Source organism: Komagataella phaffii, chromosome 3 (assembly GCF_000027005.1).
Source record: "Komagataella phaffii GS115 chromosome 3, complete sequence".
Lineage (NCBI taxonomy): Eukaryota > Fungi > Ascomycota > Pichiomycetes > Pichiales > Pichiaceae > Komagataella > Komagataella phaffii.
In genome coordinates this window covers 198,507-214,838 of record NC_012965.1, presented here as the reverse complement: position 1 = coordinate 214,838, position 16,332 = coordinate 198,507, and the positions used below count along the sequence as shown (strand labels likewise).

The window sequence follows — 16,332 nt, the reverse complement described above, 5'->3', positions numbered from 1 at the left end:
CTCTCTATGAAAAGTTGTTTTTCAATGTCTGGTGTGTGAAGAAGACTATACCGTTGGCAGGAACACTCTTCAACAATGTGATTCCCAATCCAGAATAAAAGCCCCTAAAGCCTCTGGATCGCCACAAACGAAGTATGATGTCTGCCGTCTTCACTTGTTGATGATGGCTCTGCTCAGTTTGGATCATGGACTTGATAGTGTCCACTGGATAAAATGATGCATTGTAGACGGCTCCAGCAACACCACCAGCAATGATGTATTGTAAGGAAGTTCCGTTAGATTTGGCATCTTTGGAGATTCCCCCATTAAAGAGAATGAGGACGTATTCGTAAGCTCCGAACCATAGAGCTGTTCCACCTGTTTCTCTTATCATTGTGCTTAGTTGTCCTTTCCACAAGCCTTTCAACCCTTGGCTCTTGTAAATATCAGAGACCAATCGGGCTATTCCAGGAGGTTTTTCAGATTTCATCTGAAGATTAATCACTTGCATCTTACATTTGACAAGTTCGATTGGGGTGAGAATGAACGAAGTTACCACACCCGAAAATGCACCACAATAGATCTTATCGAGTAATGTAATTTCAGGTTTGTAGGATTTCACCCAGTCTTGAGCCAGCTCATAACTGAAGAACAGAGAAGAACATTCAGCGGCAGCTCCCATTAGAGGTGAACTCAGGCCTTTGTAAAATCCGTTAAAAAAACCTTCATGCTTGTAAGTTTGTGTGATGACCTTCCATGTCGAAGGATGCTCTGGAGTCTTCCCACTGGAGTACTGTAATCGAACTTTGATTGTATCCAAAGGATACTCAACTACCTTTCCTAAAGCTCCAGCCACAGAACCAAAGACCAGCTCGTCAATCTTTTTTTGAGTGTTAGACTTTATATAGCTACTGGTATCAGATTCATTCTTCATCAACTAAAATTTATCCAGTTAGGAGCTGTTACAAGAAAATAAGAGAAACAACGGTGGAAAAAGCTGCCTAGTTAAATTTCACTGGAATCAGAATGATCGCGGCGGATCGATTCAGATTACATAATAAGAATAACATGTATGAAAGAAAAGTTAGTTACAGATGACCTAAATATCCACTGGAGAGCCGTCAGCATTGGGAGATGGTGCAGGGTTCAAATCAGGCACTACTTGAGCGGGGTTATTCAAGAAAGACTTGTAGTCGACCTTTTTCACCGCCTTAATTGCCACATCACTGGCTGATACCAACTCTTCTTTGAAAAAGAACAAAAAGGCAGCTGACAAGATTGACTGCGATAACTTGACAGACATTCCACTGTAGAAACTTGATATTCCTTCTTCTTTTAACATTTTCGTGGAAAGGCCCCAAATAGTGTTGGTAGGTTGTTCCTGGGCAATCTTTTTCTCGTTGTCGCCCTCTTTGCCCAAGTCTTCGTCTGACGTGGCCGAAAGAACAGCGGAATTGCTGACTGAGCTCTCACCGGAAGAATTCCTAGCATTCTCAGCGTTTTGCAAATGCATTCTAGTTCTCAGGGTGACGTAGGGGTAGGTGATCACCGTTGAAATAAGTTTTCCAAAAGCACCCAACAGTAAAGCATCCAAGGGAGTCAACGCTCTCTTTCTTGTCTTTACCAGTAGTGTTTTCAGTTGCTCAAAAATCGTGTAATGAATGATCGGGTTCAGGACCAAAAACAATGCCGGAATGAGGCCACTGAACAGCGTTTTGAATCCCTCAGTCTTGAAGATGTACAAAATTGCCTGCAATGTGTTTACCCTCTTCAGATCTCTCTGTTCTCTGGAAAGAACAGTCATTCTGGTATTTGCTACCCAGATAGGATTTGTGGCAATACGGGAAATCACACCAGCAATAGCTCCAGCAACAATACTTTGGAATGCAGAGAGACCACCAACTCTGGAACCTCTCTTTCTACCACGGGACAAGCCTTCCAAAGTGTTTCCAGTTAGCTCATAGAAGTAGTAATAAATGAAGTTGTTGACTGCTATCCCAAGGATAGCACTTTCCAGCCCGTTGTAGAGACCCCGAACTCCCTGCTTTTTCAAAATCCGTTTTAGAGTACCGTAAGTTGAAGACTTCTTGGGCTCCAATTCCTTCTCATCTACAGAGCCATCTAGTGGTTTCTGGGTTTTTGAAGATTGGGCATGGGTTGATAGGGTCAGAAGGGGATAAGTGATAATCATTGAGAGAATTCCCCCTCCGGCACCTGCAAGCCCATGGGCAAGATCGTCAACCTGAGCGTTTTTTGACATTCCAGTTCGAAATAAATAACGAATATGGAGGAAGAAAAAGAAGAGAAAGAAGAAAAAAGCAGAGAGTCAAACTATGACTCTTTTGTTTTGTCTTGCTGTTGTAGTCTTCCTCTACCCCCACAAAGTTCTACCATAGCCTACGATTAGATAGTTAAGATTTGTCGCCTATTTGTTGTGTTCGGATGTCAAGCCTGCAGAGATTAGCTCAGTCAATTTTGGCCGGTGCACGAGTATCTGATTTTACTCTCGTTTGATGACTTCACACCAACTTTAATCAAACATAGGTTCAATGAGTACATTTACAGGAAATGGCATTCCATCGTTTGCGAAATTCTGGAAGCAGACTTTGTTTTTGAGTACATTAGCCATAGGCACGGCTTTATTTGTTAAATCCAAGATTCATCTGAGAAAGAAGAACCAGCATTTACCGGACGCTGTGCTTGGAGATAGAGAGCAAGATTATGACATTTCAAAGATTCGTCCAGGATTCCCACAGTCCAAAGATGATATGACCGCTTATGGAAGAAAGTCTGAGTTCCAAGGAACTGCGGATAGTTATTTGACTCGTAAGTCCGGAGATAAGTTTAGTTTCTTTCCTTGGTTTGGAGGATCTAAATAAAACACACCATGTAGATTCATTTATATAATACTTGTACATATTTTGTTGGGCTAATTCTTATTTTCAAAGTAGTCAGCCATTTCCTGATCCAATTCTTCAACTGTCTTCTTTGGCTTTCTCACCTTCTTACCTCCCTTGGGACCGGCTTTTGAAGGAGCAGGTTTGGCGGCAGCAGGTTTGGAAGTAGCCTTTGGGCCTTTTTTCTTATTGATCGTCTGGATTGGTTGAACATTCAATTTTCTGGGTTTCTCAACAACGGGGCTAAAATTGTTAGTATTTTGTTTGCATGGATGCATGCGTTTGCGGGGGTTACTTACTTAGCGGAGATTCTGGAAATCAAAGGCTTCTTGGTAGGATCAAAAATCATTTCCAATCTGAGCTTGTTGGCACCACCGTCAATTGGAGCTCCATTGTACTTTTTGACAGCAGTTGTAGCATGGGTATTGTCTCGGAACACAACAGTAGCAATACCTTTGGACAAACCTTTCTCATTGTAAGACAGGGCAATAGACTTGACACCTCCCACTTGGGATTGAAAGAATTCCTAATTAATTGGTTAATAGTTGACTTCGGGCACGAGAAAAGGAATGAGAAGATATACATGTGACAACTACAATGATGTTTCTCTTTAATCCATGAGGGCAATAATCGCAGTGTAAGGGAGAGGGAAGTTTTGTGAGGCGGCTGGCTAAATCTTTGATCCACAGTGGTGGAACTAAGATGAAGTACATGGGACTTTCTGGTTTCGTGTTCTATCGCAAGGGTGAAAAGTAACTCCCGTGTTGCATAGTTATTGATCGCCCTTGAACCAAGAGTGTTTAAAAGACAAATCTTGCCCCGGAACTAAATCTCAGCAGAATTGCTCACAAGTTTACCCTTCGAGCTTAGATATTCATAGGGTGTGTTTGATCAAACAGAGAAACCAGTCATCAATAATAGACCTGGTCACGAAACCTCACCGACACGTCAAGCCTTCAACTAACGCACATCCCTTCACTTAAAAAAAGCATACTTGAATGACCAGCATTTCAGTAGTTTTTCTTACCCTTGCCTGCATTCCCATCTTTTATCATGTCATTTGAGTTGTCACGATGCAAATCTTAACTAATATAACTTCAACATACTTTTACAGCATTCTGTTTGATGTCATGTGGCAAGTTGTAAACAATAACCTTGGTGGCATAAGAGGGATCAATGTAATCAGAACTGCCAGGCGTCTTGGGAACTGATGCCTTAGGGATATTGTTTCTTGCCACTTGTTTCTTGCTCACTTTGGCGACTTTAGAAGCCTTCGGAGCTGGGGCTTTCTTTGAACGCACCACAGGTTTTTTGTTGGAGGAGATGATTTCATCCAAGGATTTATCTAGAGAGGCCATTTTCCTTTTTATTGAATTCGAACAGTTGGATGTTTTCTTCGTAGATGTGTGGTGTCGGGAATTTCAATTTCGACGTGAGTGGCTGGCAAGAAGCATTTTTCCAGGCCGCGAACAGGTACTTAGTGGTAGTGTACCATCAGATATCGAAATCGTCTCAATTCTTCCCCAAATCGTGCAGTTTACTATCTGGATCTGATCTGTTATAGATGCGTCATGGGTGAATTGGATAGTTTAGCGTACATCTTGACGGCCGAATTTGATAAGAGCAAGGGTATTGTTATTACGAACCAGCACCCCTGTGAAGATGATTCATGGCTCCTATCTTCACAGTTGCAAGACATTTCAAATGTACTGATGCCGTCTCAACTTCAGCATTCAATGAACAGAGAAAGTATCACTGTCTTTCCTATTTACAGCACATACAGTGATGTTGAATTTGAAAATGCCATTTTATCATATGATCCTAAACCCCATAGTTTACCAAGCGTGATTTTGTCAATAAGTTACTTCAAATCGGACGACTCTTATAGAAATGGGACAGCCAATTGCCTGTCTATTGTGACTTCGTTGTCATTTTGGTATGCATATAAGAATTTACTGATTGTTCTACTACATCTTTATATGAAAGATAATGACTTCTCTCAATTGTCGGCTGTTTTTCAAACTTTAAACGAGATTCCGTTGAGACAGTTGGATTTATATTTTCAGAATATACCAACCATTCAAAAAGATCTGTTAAAGACACTAATAGAGAGGCAAGAACTTAACAATGAGTCTGAAGAAGAATCTTTCCTAGCTAAAATTTTAAACCCCAACATTCTGGATGAGGATGAAACTGAAATCATTAGGGGTATGCTAATGTTCAAAGACTACTTAGAATTCTCTCCACAGTCAAAATGTTTCAAAGCAAACGTTCTAATTCCATCTGTTGGTACTCATTTTCCAATTCAAATTCCTTTACTATCATTATTATCTTCAAGATTCACATTTTTTGGGTTAAATTTGGAACAGGAATCAATAATAAGAACTTTTCTTTTAGACTCAAAATCTCTTAAAATTCAATTCTACCAGGACAATAAAGCATTCATTACAAACAAGGAAAAAGACTCAATAGACAATACGGCCTTTAAATCTGTTCTCCCTTATGGTGTCCACAATACTCCATTTATAATTGCTTTGATCAACGCCCTCTTGCAGCGCAAGAGAATAATCGTTTACTCCTATAGCAGGTCATGCAATGAGCTGTTGGAGTTCATCATGGCATACTTTATTATAGTGGAGAATTTCATGTCCACGGATTCACCTTGCACAACTGATCATCTCTACCCTTACGTTGACCTTTCACAACTAGAGATACTTGAAAAAATGCCATTCTATGTGGCAGGAACAGCCAATATTATCTTTCAGTCGAAACCCATTTGGGATTTATTCATCAATTTGGATGACAAATCAATTCTTTTGAATTTCGACTCTTTTACCAGCAACAGTCAAGTTCTTTCAAGACGAAGCAACAGTCATAAAAAGTTTTTGAATCTTAAGACAAATCCTAATAATTTTTTCAGAAGGCAAACCAGCAATATTAGCAACTCCTCTTCAAGTCCATTTAGAACCAGGCATAGTAGTCAAACCAGTGGAAACTCGACGCCTTCTCCCTCAGTTTCTTCAGTCAAAAAAAGACCGGATGCCGACTCCTTATACGAAATATATGCCAACTCTTCCCAACAATTTGAAGAAAATTACAAGTTTCTACTTCCCACTTTCAAAAATAATGATGCTCTATTCTCTTCTTCTATTGCAGAAACTCAGTTTGATTTCAATAAGCATACAAGTGTTGGTAGTAGTTCAAGTTTTATTGCCTTTGGGTTTCAATACGAAGACACCTCATTGGACGAAATTTCATTGTTTGACTCAAGCCTGTCGCAAATAGACAGCTCGCTTTTAAAGTCAATTGAGGATTTACTGAAAAATAATGAAAGAGACAGCGTTATTTGTGATACCATTTTCAAGTATTTAGATCACCTAATCAATCGATGTTTTAAATCCCATGAAATGATATCCAATAGCAAGAAAGTTAGAGAGTTCACCGATTACATTCAATTGAAATTGGATGACAGTGGAGAATCTTCCTTCAACAATAAAAATTTGGTAATCTCCGAAATTAATAAGTACATGCAACGAAACAAGATTGTACAGCCATTTGTATTGGGGGTAGACTATGGCAACCAGTTCTTTAGTGTAACCTACCCATTGGACACTAATTCATTCAACAAATCAAATCTCCTTTCATATTACAGTTCTTTGAATAAGGGTTCATCCAGAAATTTGTTTTTGTATGAAGATTATTTGAAGGCTAATTCAATGGATGGTATAATTAAGACAAAGTTGTCAAACTATCTCGTTGGCGTGAAGGAACAGACTTATCTCTTCGATATTGAGTATATCCTACAAAACTGTTTTTTTGTTGCCAATGAAAAGTTCAAAGACGTTCATTCACTATCCTTTATGAAGGGTCAGAAGCAACTATACCAGATCTACAAAATGTTAAACGGGTACATAAACTCAGTCGATAGCTTTGATCCCTTATTGTATCACTGTTTGAAAACGGATAAGATCTTGGACTTGAACAAACAGAAGAATGACAAATACGTGTTTGACACACTGGAAAGTACCCTTATGATAGTACTGTTTTTGGTTCCAGAGGAGTCCAACATCACAGGAGGTCAGGATGAAATACAGTACCCCCTACAAGAAGAATTTGAGAATTATTTGAAAATTTTGTTTGATAAGAGGACGTTTTTCACCGAGTGGTTTATCAACCATTCTAATGGATTCATAAAAAGTGGACTACGAGACTACTTTCATTTTCATTATGAGTGATAAATGTCTATTTTAATTGCTTAGCTCTTACACCACTACTTACTACTTCAAGTGTCATACTTCGTATTCTTTTTTTTTTTTTTTTAACCTACGATTTTGGCTTTGTTCTTGCTGGCAGCAGTCATATAACTAAATCTCCAAGGAACATCCATTTGATCAAGTATTACTTCAAAAAGCTTCAGCTTGGAATTGTTATTATTGGTGTACAGCATAACTTGGTCCAACTCCTCGACAGTTTGGATCTTTTTTGTTTCACTTTTAGATTCATATCTGTCTCCAAATGTCTTAAAAATTTCGGTCCAATTCCAGTTTGGCAAAATATCATTATATTCCCTTTGAGGCCCCTTAATTATTCTTTCCACCGTGTATCCGCTGTTGTTTAAGAGAAAAATGATAGGAGTGATTTGCTGGTAGACATAGTTTCCGAATTCTTGAATAGTCATTTGGGCGGATCCGTCTCCCTCTAAAAGGATGAGTCTTCCCTTACTGTTTCCATCTTTCATAGCAACTCCTACTCCTAGGGCAGCAGGTAAAGCGTAGCCAATGGACAAGTAGAAATGCTGTCCAAACAAACGGGCACCCTTTGGAAGGACTAAATCCGGAAGTCCGAACATAATAGATCCTGTTTCCACTACAACAAAATCATCTTCCTTAATGAAGTCTTGCAATTTATGCAGAAGGTGTGTTTGAGAAATTGGAGTGGAAGCTGAAATGTGTTCGATGTGGTTAATCTCTTTCTTTGATAAAGTGGGGCTAATGCCTCGGGGGATTTGAGACACATCCATCATTTGAAGCATTACGTCTAGGACGTGCACGAAGTTGACGTTCCTGAACAACTCAGTTCCAATTTTGATGTACTCTGGATGCATAAGGATCAATTGCTCTTCGTCGATGTTGTTGTACAAAGTGTCATGTCCAGAGTTGATTTCATTGTAGTAGTTTCCAATATGCAATATGAGATCAGAAGCCTGGAAGTATCCAATCACCTCGTTATTTGACTCCACGCCATTGTAGGTTCCGATATATCTTGAGTCACTCTCATCCAGGACTGATTTACCCATGAAAGTGGAAAAACTCTTGATACATGCATTTTTGACAAATGCTCTAACATGTTCAGTTACTTGGAAACGATCGCAAAGTATATCTCCCAGCACGGCAGGATTTGAACAATTGTATATCTTATCCAGTACCTTGGTTGCAACCTCTCTTGTTAGAGATTGATTTGTGTCGACGGATTGATAGAATTGTTGAGTAGTTCTTTGAATTAAAAAATCCCCATCTACATTGATATCGGCCAAATCAGAAGGTAAAAACAGATATCCTGGCCTTTTGTACTTCAAGATCTGTCTTATCAATGTGTCAATCTGTCCTGGTGCATCACTAGCATTTACAACAGTTTCCTGATGACAAGAAACAGGTGCTACCATTTTTTCGTACGTGAAATGGTCTGACGGCTCAAAGACAGACAACTTTGGGACCAAATGATGGGTATGATTGTTTTCAGCAATCTTGGCAGAGAGAGGAGTTGTTCCAACAATATGAAGAATAGGCACGTACTCTGAGAAAGCACCTGATATTCCATTGATTGCACTCAACTCTCCAACACCAAAAGTTGTTATCACACATCCCATTTTATTTGAAGCTCTAGAGTAACCGTCTGCAGCATAGGCAGAGTTTAGTTCGTTGGCACAACCTACCCACGACATGCCTTCCACTGAGTAGAGATGCTCCAATAGGTTCAGATTGAAATCTCCGGGAACCCCAAACACACTGGATACGCCTAATGATTGGATTCTTCTGAAAATGTATTCACCCATTGGAATGGTTGAGGCACTTGGTGCCATGGACCATGAATGATCCAGGTCGTTCAAAGTATGGTATGCTATATCTGGAACTGGGGCCATTATGGTTGCTTCTACAAGTTGTTTAGAGAGATTTTAGGTAACATGAGACTGTACTTATAGGAAAATATGCCTACACACCGAGCAAGGGAATCTACACTAGAATATTCAACAGTGTTGTGTCTTTTGTAGTCTGCAATGGTTATCGTTTTCCGAGATAAGACTGGTCCACAAATCTACGATATTTGAAATGGGATCGTTGGAAGGAGCCCTGATCCCTTTCGGGAACGCCGGTGGGTAGGTTCCCTCTATAAAAGGGAATTTTTCGTGCCAGAAATTTCCTTGTAAATTTTCGGTTATTCAGGAAGGAGTATGGCGACTGCTTGTGGGAAAAAGTGTGCGAAAATATTGTGGCAGACTCCGAATAACCGAATATATCCGCACTTGTGGCACTTCAAAAATGCCACACCAATCCATGGTTAACCGAAAGGACGGAAAGAGACGGTAATATAAAAAAATAGCCAGGTTAAAAGATACCTTCTTACATTGATTGAAATTAGATAGATAATGCTATGAAAATGTTCTAGGCCATCACTCTTCGTCCTCGCCATCATCCTCCAAGAGATCAGCGTAGTCTTCTATCGAGGCGAACATCGGTAAACCCTTAAGGCTCTTGGACTTTTTAGAAACATCATCCGACGTGTCGGTTCTGGCTCTCTTCTTCTTAGGTTTTTCATCTTCACTGCTCAATTCGTCTTCAGAGTCTGGTCCAAAGATCTTGGCCTCTTCATCAGATGAGAATTTATTGTCATTATCGTTGTCACTGTCCTCAGGGTAGGGTTCTTGGGCAGCTATAGCAGCCAAATGGGATGGTATCTGAACTGGAACATTATCGTCCTTTTTCTTTTCTTCCTCGTCACTATCTGAGTAATCAAAGTCCGCAGGGTCAAAGTCGCTCATGTTGTCTAAGTCGTTGTTCAGAGCTTCAACTTCCGGATTACTTTGAACCAATGCAGACCACACCTCATCCTCATCAAAGTCACTGGCATCGCCTTCGGAAATTTCTCCTTCTACGGCACTGTCTATATCGCTGTCACTGTCACTAGCAGCCTCTTCATCGCTGTCATCGGTATGCTTCTTCTTTTTCTTCTTATTGACTAGGGATCCTGTTCTTTTCTTTTTGATCGTGAAGTATTGGTGGAAAAAGATGTCTTCGGGATTGATCTCGCTGACTTTTCTGCTCAACCACTCCTCAGTGTTACTAGGATCAATGGAACTGGAAACATTCGCAGAATGAACCAGGACATGGCCGGTACTTGGAGTGTTCAGTGATTGCATAATGGAGCCGCTTGGGGTTGCACTATTCTTTTTGGCAGTCTTGTACACGAACTTGTCCAAGAAATGAGATAAAGTATAAAGTCCTAGATCAGGCTTAGTGACCTTCTCATCACTTCCATCCAGAAGTGATCGTGCATACAAACGCACCGTAGGGTGGAAATGGTCCACAAAGGTGTTTAATTCCCATAGTGATGACTTTTCAGCTCCAGCAAACCTCGGATCTCTCTGTCTTGGATCGTACGATGTGGGGAGTTTCTCAGAATCTGTGGTGGGTTCTTTCTTACTATCCTTCTGATCGTCCTCCTGGACTTTTACAGGATAGTCAATGGGACTATTGAAGACTAAATTTCTCAAAGTGGGTATACTATGCTCTAATTGAATCAGTAAGTATAACATTCCACTTACAGTCCCAATGCTGATCCAGTTGTGACAAATTTGTATAATACGTTTGACAAATGCCATCACTCTCTCGATGTTGCTATCATGCTTCAATGATTTGAATAGCAAATTAAGATAGATACCTTGTTTCGAAGATGTGATTAATCTAGGATCTAATAGTGATTCGTAAAGGGTTCTGTAATAACGATCAGCACTTTCTTTAGAGACATTTTGTTCCACAGTAATGCGATGGATCAAGATCAATGCCTGAACAGATGTGTTGAAGTTCGTTGAGTGGGTTATTCTGAATAGAGTATCCAGATGCTTGGTGAATATGTCGTCGGGTAGTTTTGAATAAGGAAGAGCACGATTCAAACCTGTCAAAATAGCAGAAAATAACTTGGAATTTCTTTCATCCATCAGTTCATCCTGCGTCAATTCAACTTTCTTCACAGAAATCCCACCTTTCTTACCTCTCTTGATGCTCTTCTTTTGTTTACCTGGAGTGACTTCTTTTGCTTTGAGTTGCAAATTGTTTGTTTTATCGTTACTTAACAAGGTCTTCTCGAAGAGACTAAAATAGGTCTTGACCAGTTGGTTGGCTATTTCTACTTCCCTTACCGAGAGAACAGTCTGGTTCAAAGTAAGAACTGAGTAGTACTGGGTATGATATTCCTTACTCTTGAAGCAAACGTCGATAATTGCATCCAGAATGACTTTTACCATCGCTGGATGCTGTTCTTCTAACTTTAGAAGTAAATAACTGGTCTTGGAGTTAATTTTGTTATCTGAATCACCGAGTTTGTTAACTCCCAATCTCAAAAGGTTAGCTTCTTGTTCTGGTTTGGATGCTAGTAGATTGAAAATGTGTCTCAGAACAGTAACTCGGATATGCGAAATAGGATCACTTAATAGATGCTCCAGGACGCCAATAAATTGGAAGTATTGCTTTTTCAAATGATCCTCAAAGACATAAATGGCAAGTTGCTCATCGGACAGTTGCATGTTCAGTGGCTGTCTGTGAAAATAATGCAACTTCCTATCTGGAAGAATACCGTTGACAAGCATATCGGTCACAGCTTCAATACTTTGAAGGGCAGCTGTTCTTGATTTCTTCTCACACATGAGCAGCAAAGCATCTACCGACTTCACGTTATGTAAAGGAGCTTCCTGGATCAGCAAGGTTAAAGCTGAAATCTTATCACTAAGTGTACCACTGGTCAAAATGTCATTCAAGAACTTTTTCTGAGACGAGGCTTTGGAGAACTCACGCATGTAAATTTCATTCTCTCTATCCAAAAATTCCTGGCCACGTTTCATCAAAGCAGCTAACGATTCAGCCGACAATTTGTCAGCGGTGACTGCGGTATCCATAGGGACATTGTACCAATCTTTCTGCGCCGGTATACTCAATTTATCAGTAATAACATTCGAAAAATCTGTCACCATGTTCGATTTCTTCATGCTCAATTCCTTTACAGTTACCTTTGATCTTTCTTGTTCCTTTGGAACCTTTGTGTTTTTGATTGGCTCCACACTCTTCTCTTTGGCGACCTCTTTATTATTCTTTGACTCCTGTTTCTTTGATGCCTTCTTTTTCTGCTTAGTAGGTGTACTCAATGGCTTGCCAGTAAGGCCAATATTTTTCATAACGGAACTTAAATCTTTCTGAATATCGCCTGTGTTGAGAATGTCACTAGTATCATTCTGAGTAGATGGATTACCTGACATCGACCCTTGATCTTGGCTTCTTCCCTTGGTATTGCCACCACTCTTTTTGTTCTTCACCTCCTTCTCCTTCGTTGGCTTAAACCCCATGAGTTTACTGGAAACTTTATCTCCCAAAGAAGATAAGTCCAACTTGATGCCACTCATAATCTAGAAACTTTACTCTGTAGCTTATGAAAAAAAAAAGTTTTTCTCACTATTTTGAGCTGGGTAATCTCATCACCTAGATTATCTAAGCAATATCAATTACGTAATCTTTGGCCAGGATGCGGGATGTTAAATTAGTACTGCACGGCTCGCTTCAAAAAGGGGGGAATAAAGGGATAGTTAAACTTCACGCTGACAAGGAAAAAAGTTAAAAAAAAAAAAAAAAGAAAAAAAAAAACTATAAAAAGACACCTTTGACGTAAACTCTTCTCTCGACTTGGGACACCTGTCGACAAACACTCAAAGATGGTAATGGATACTGCCATACTGGTCCCTCCTCCCAAACACTCTGGTGGTCATGTTTTTTTATCGTAATCTCTGACCCTAAATTCTGAACTGCACCAGCTGCATAATCACGGTTAGACAATCTAAGTACAAAAACTATTATGTCATTTCCCCTGAACAAATGGGCTCCTTTAATTAATATCCTATTGGATTTATTGTCATGGGACTACCTTTTATTGTGCAAAAAGGCTTGTTGCATGGAGGTACAGCTCGAAAGTTGTTTCTTTTGGAATCTTCCCTCGATTCCCGTTCCTATACCTCTCCGGTAAACAAAGCAAGCATCTCCCCCTATTCTTACCATCGAACCCAATTAAACATTTTGGTAATAACCGACTAATTCCTTTTGGGCAACTCGTCCTCTTAACTATTTTTAGCTACAGTCATTCCTTTTAGTCCCAGCTACTATTGTACAAGAGTATCCCCCATGTCAGGCCAACAAGGTTCCAAACTTCCCATGATCGTGGATGTTTCTATCGACGAACAAGGGAAGCAGGTGTACCAAGTTCACAGCACGAAAAAGCGTGTAAGGGATGACATGCCCGTCTCCAACTTTAAGTCGTCGAAGGTGAAAACGGAATCGAGTGTTCCATTAGCAGCCTCCGAGTCCGGTTCGTCGTCTTCGTCCGCGTCGAACGTGAAAGAAGAAGAACAAGATCTCAAGATCCCTGGGTCTGTTGAGGATACCGACGTCAACCCAATCTGGCCTGCTGATGTAGAGTTGGCCTTTAGAGAAGCTCTGACTATTATCCCCAAGAAAGGACTGAACAAGATCAAAATTAGTGGCAAGTGTAGCGGACGGAACGAACTGATTTCAGACTATATTTTTTCAAAGACAGGTCAAGTGCGTACAAGGAAACAAGTCTCGTCTCACATCCAGGTGGTTAAAAATATGAACAAGGACCATGAACTAATCAAGCTCATATTGGAGGGCCCAGAGGATTCCAATCTGGTTGAACCTTTTGATTCCGTGTTTACCAAGATCGTCCTCGCCAAAACTACTGGTGGTAAAGAAAACAATTCGCCAGAAAACTTATCCGACAGTGAGAATGACAACATCAACATTACTCCACCTGCGACTGCTTTAAGGACGCGTGCATCAGTACCTCATCTGCAACTGAATGATGCCACCATGTCAGGCCACCAAGATACTCCGGTTAGAGCAACTTCCGCAAGATTACCTACTCCTAGCTCCGATAACCGTGATAGTGTCTCGTTGGATCGACCTTTGTATGTCCAAGCAGAGATTCAAAACTTTCAGTTCTGTTTGGAGAATGCCGTAATGGGTATGAGGTTTTATCTGTCGAATCTACAAGAGCCAGGCTTCATGTATCCTCCTTTGCGTCTGAAAGAAAATGCGAATATCAAGTCTAGATTTCCCTATTTGGACTCCTTTGTGTCTACCTTGAACACGAGAGGTGTGCCAATACTCCACGGCATGACTAAAATTGGTAACATCAATTATGAACAGATTTCCTCGATGGACGCTTTTCGATCCAATAGCTATATTACTCTGCAACTTGATAACCTGTCCGTTGAAAATGCCAGCTGGTCTGTTGTGACGGCAGTTTACTCGTTTGGCAAAGAGAAGGCTCTATTTGTCGACCCAGTTGAGGTGAAATCTGACCCAAGTTTTGGGGAAACAAGAATGTACACCTTGAAAGTTGATTTTGCCAACAGGTTTTGGAATGCGTATACAAAGGGAATTTGGGATCTCTACCTTAATCCAAATATCGATAATGCAGTTATTGCACGAAAAGAGAAATATTCCATCAAGGGTACCACTATCAAGCAAGTCCTAGTCTCCGGGAATCTTTCACCACGTTCCATTACAAGATTTGAAGACATCAATTCCTCTCTTGTGAGATGTATTCTACTATGGGAGTTCTATAAAGTGGAACATCCTGAACCTAACACAACAACTATAAGAAGACTGCATCTCACTAACGACGATGCGATGTATGTCATGAACCAACCGCCGTTCGAGCTGACTCCTCAGTCTAGTTCCAAAATAAGCAGTGAAGCAGGACTAGAACTCCCCTTCCAAAATTTACAGAGAGCCCCATCCGTTCCATATCTAGACGATTCCGCACACCAGATGCCGGTACAACAAATACCCTTAACTTCAGGAGTAGGTGTACCGTTGGCTGGACCAGCTCCATTCTTGGACGACATGCTCATGGGAAACGAAGAAAGCGCCCATGTGAATCAATTCCAAGGTGAAGCCATTGACGGCGATCCTAAAGTGATCATGTCTACAAGTAATATACCTTTAAACTAAATAAAGTTGGTAGAGTTGTGAATTTTTTTAGACTATACAAAGTGAAATTACAAGATCTAAGCTTCCTCGTTCAGGAAAGCCTCTCTCTTCTCAGCCTGTCTCTGTTGTCTTCTCTCACGTTGAGCACGGTTCTTGGCTCTTCTAGCCTCAGACTCGTCCTTCAGAACCTTCTCACGGGCAGCCTCGGCCTTAGCCTGGATGATGTGCTCGATCAAAGCACGCTTGTGCTTGAAAGCGTTACCCTTAGACTCTCTGTACAAAGTGTGGTACAAGGTTTTGTCGATCTTACCGTTGTCACGGTACTTGACCAATAAACGTCTAAGAACTCTCAATCTTCTCATCCACAAGGTTTGAGTGGACATACGGGCGTTAGCGGTACCCTTTCTCTTACCATAACCGGTGTGTCTACCAGCACGCTTAGCCTCGGCAAAAGCTCTAGCTCTAGCTCTGGAGTGTCCCACAGGAGGCTTCTTGACGATCAAACCGTCTTTGTACAGCTTTCTGATAGCCTCTCTGGAGTTGGCCTGTGCAATTTGCTCAGTCTCGTTTGGGTCTAACCAGACCTTCTTCTTACCAGCACCAATAATGCTGGCTGCAAGTCTCTTTTGAGTACGCAAATTAGCCCTGGATTTGTTAGTAACATGATGGATCTTGGATGAAGGGGAGGCCATAGGGAAAATACCTGGAGGATCATGAACAATCAACAAAAAGACAACAGATTGAGCGAGTTGAAACTGATTGTACTGGTCTTACCAATGGAACTACTCCATGACCTCTTCCGCTTGGGAATCAAACTTACATTTTGAAATTAGTAATTGGGCAAACTAAAAAGGTGAAGAGGAAATTGAAACAGGTAAATTTTTCCCTCTTGGAAAGGTAGCGAAAGAGGTAGTCACGAGCTAAATCTCCCTTTTCTGGGCCCAATCGCGGGCAAATTGTAAGAGGGTCCGTCGTGTGGAACAGTGATTCGCTTCCAATAATCACATTCTCAAAAGGTGGTCACGTTATCAAAGTTAGGGTTTACCCACGATGTGTAAAGGATAAGATCATGTTACGTAATAACGGTTTGCTTCTTAGATAAGCAATACTTTGATAGGGGCCAAGACTTTTTGAGAGTTGCAGGAAAATAAATTTTCTGAGAGGTAAAATAACATCTCTTCTAGGAA

General features: G+C 40.7%; 9 protein-coding genes across 9 annotated transcripts; 3 read left to right on the top strand and 6 right to left on the bottom strand.

Moving 5' to 3' along the window:
* Nucleotides 1-4: 4 nt before the first annotated feature.
* PAS_chr3_0100 (Ornithine transporter of the mitochondrial inner membrane, exports ornithine from mitochondria as pa) lies at nt 5-913 on the bottom strand (the record flags this gene model as incomplete). The annotated part of the gene is made up of 1 exon (XM_002492264.1): nt 5-913. The coding sequence occupies one exon, from the start codon at nt 911-913 to the stop codon at nt 5-7; it is 909 nt and encodes a 302-aa protein (XP_002492309.1).
* A 165-nt stretch (nt 914-1,078) lies between these two features.
* On the bottom strand, nt 1,079-2,239 carry PAS_chr3_0099 (the record flags this gene model as incomplete). Its single annotated transcript, XM_002492263.1, has 1 exon — nt 1,079-2,239. The coding sequence occupies one exon, from the start codon at nt 2,237-2,239 to the stop codon at nt 1,079-1,081; it is 1,161 nt and encodes a 386-aa protein (XP_002492308.1).
* A 289-nt stretch (nt 2,240-2,528) lies between these two features.
* PAS_chr3_0098 (Hypothetical protein) lies at nt 2,529-2,858 on the top strand (the record flags this gene model as incomplete). Its single annotated transcript, XM_002492262.1, has 1 exon — nt 2,529-2,858. One exon carries the CDS (start codon nt 2,529-2,531, stop codon nt 2,856-2,858), a length of 330 nt encoding a protein of 109 aa, XP_002492307.1.
* Nucleotides 2,859-2,908: 50 nt separating this feature from the next.
* Nucleotides 2,909-4,234, bottom strand: PAS_chr3_0097 (Nuclear protein that binds to RNA and to Mex67p, required for export of poly(A)+ mRNA from the nucle; the record flags this gene model as incomplete). Its single annotated transcript, XM_002492261.1, has 3 exons — nt 2,909-3,119; nt 3,176-3,402; nt 3,983-4,234. 3 exons carry the CDS (start codon nt 4,232-4,234, stop codon nt 2,909-2,911), a joined length of 690 nt encoding a protein of 229 aa, XP_002492306.1.
* A 213-nt stretch (nt 4,235-4,447) lies between these two features.
* PAS_chr3_0096 (Hypothetical protein) lies at nt 4,448-7,111 on the top strand (the record flags this gene model as incomplete). Its single annotated transcript, XM_002492260.1, has 1 exon — nt 4,448-7,111. The coding sequence occupies one exon, from the start codon at nt 4,448-4,450 to the stop codon at nt 7,109-7,111; it is 2,664 nt and encodes an 887-aa protein (XP_002492305.1).
* Nucleotides 7,112-7,194: 83 nt separating this feature from the next.
* On the bottom strand, nt 7,195-9,015 carry PAS_chr3_0095 (Phenylpyruvate decarboxylase, catalyzes decarboxylation of phenylpyruvate to phenylacetaldehyde, whi; the record flags this gene model as incomplete). The annotated part of the gene is made up of 1 exon (XM_002492259.1): nt 7,195-9,015. One exon carries the CDS (start codon nt 9,013-9,015, stop codon nt 7,195-7,197), a length of 1,821 nt encoding a protein of 606 aa, XP_002492304.1.
* Nucleotides 9,016-9,543: 528 nt separating this feature from the next.
* On the bottom strand, nt 9,544-12,543 carry PAS_chr3_0094 (Constituent of 66S pre-ribosomal particles, required for large (60S) ribosomal subunit biogenesis; the record flags this gene model as incomplete). Its single annotated transcript, XM_002492258.1, has 1 exon — nt 9,544-12,543. One exon carries the CDS (start codon nt 12,541-12,543, stop codon nt 9,544-9,546), a length of 3,000 nt encoding a protein of 999 aa, XP_002492303.1.
* A 769-nt stretch (nt 12,544-13,312) lies between these two features.
* On the top strand, nt 13,313-15,166 carry PAS_chr3_0092 (Transcription factor required for full Ty1 epxression, Ty1-mediated gene activation, and haploid inv; the record flags this gene model as incomplete). The annotated part of the gene is made up of 1 exon (XM_002492257.1): nt 13,313-15,166. The coding sequence occupies one exon, from the start codon at nt 13,313-13,315 to the stop codon at nt 15,164-15,166; it is 1,854 nt and encodes a 617-aa protein (XP_002492302.1).
* A 56-nt stretch (nt 15,167-15,222) lies between these two features.
* PAS_chr3_0091 (60S ribosomal protein L19) lies at nt 15,223-15,837 on the bottom strand (the record flags this gene model as incomplete). The annotated part of the gene is made up of 1 exon (XM_002492256.1): nt 15,223-15,837. The coding sequence occupies one exon, from the start codon at nt 15,835-15,837 to the stop codon at nt 15,223-15,225; it is 615 nt and encodes a 204-aa protein (XP_002492301.1).
* Nucleotides 15,838-16,332: the final 495 nt, after the last annotated feature.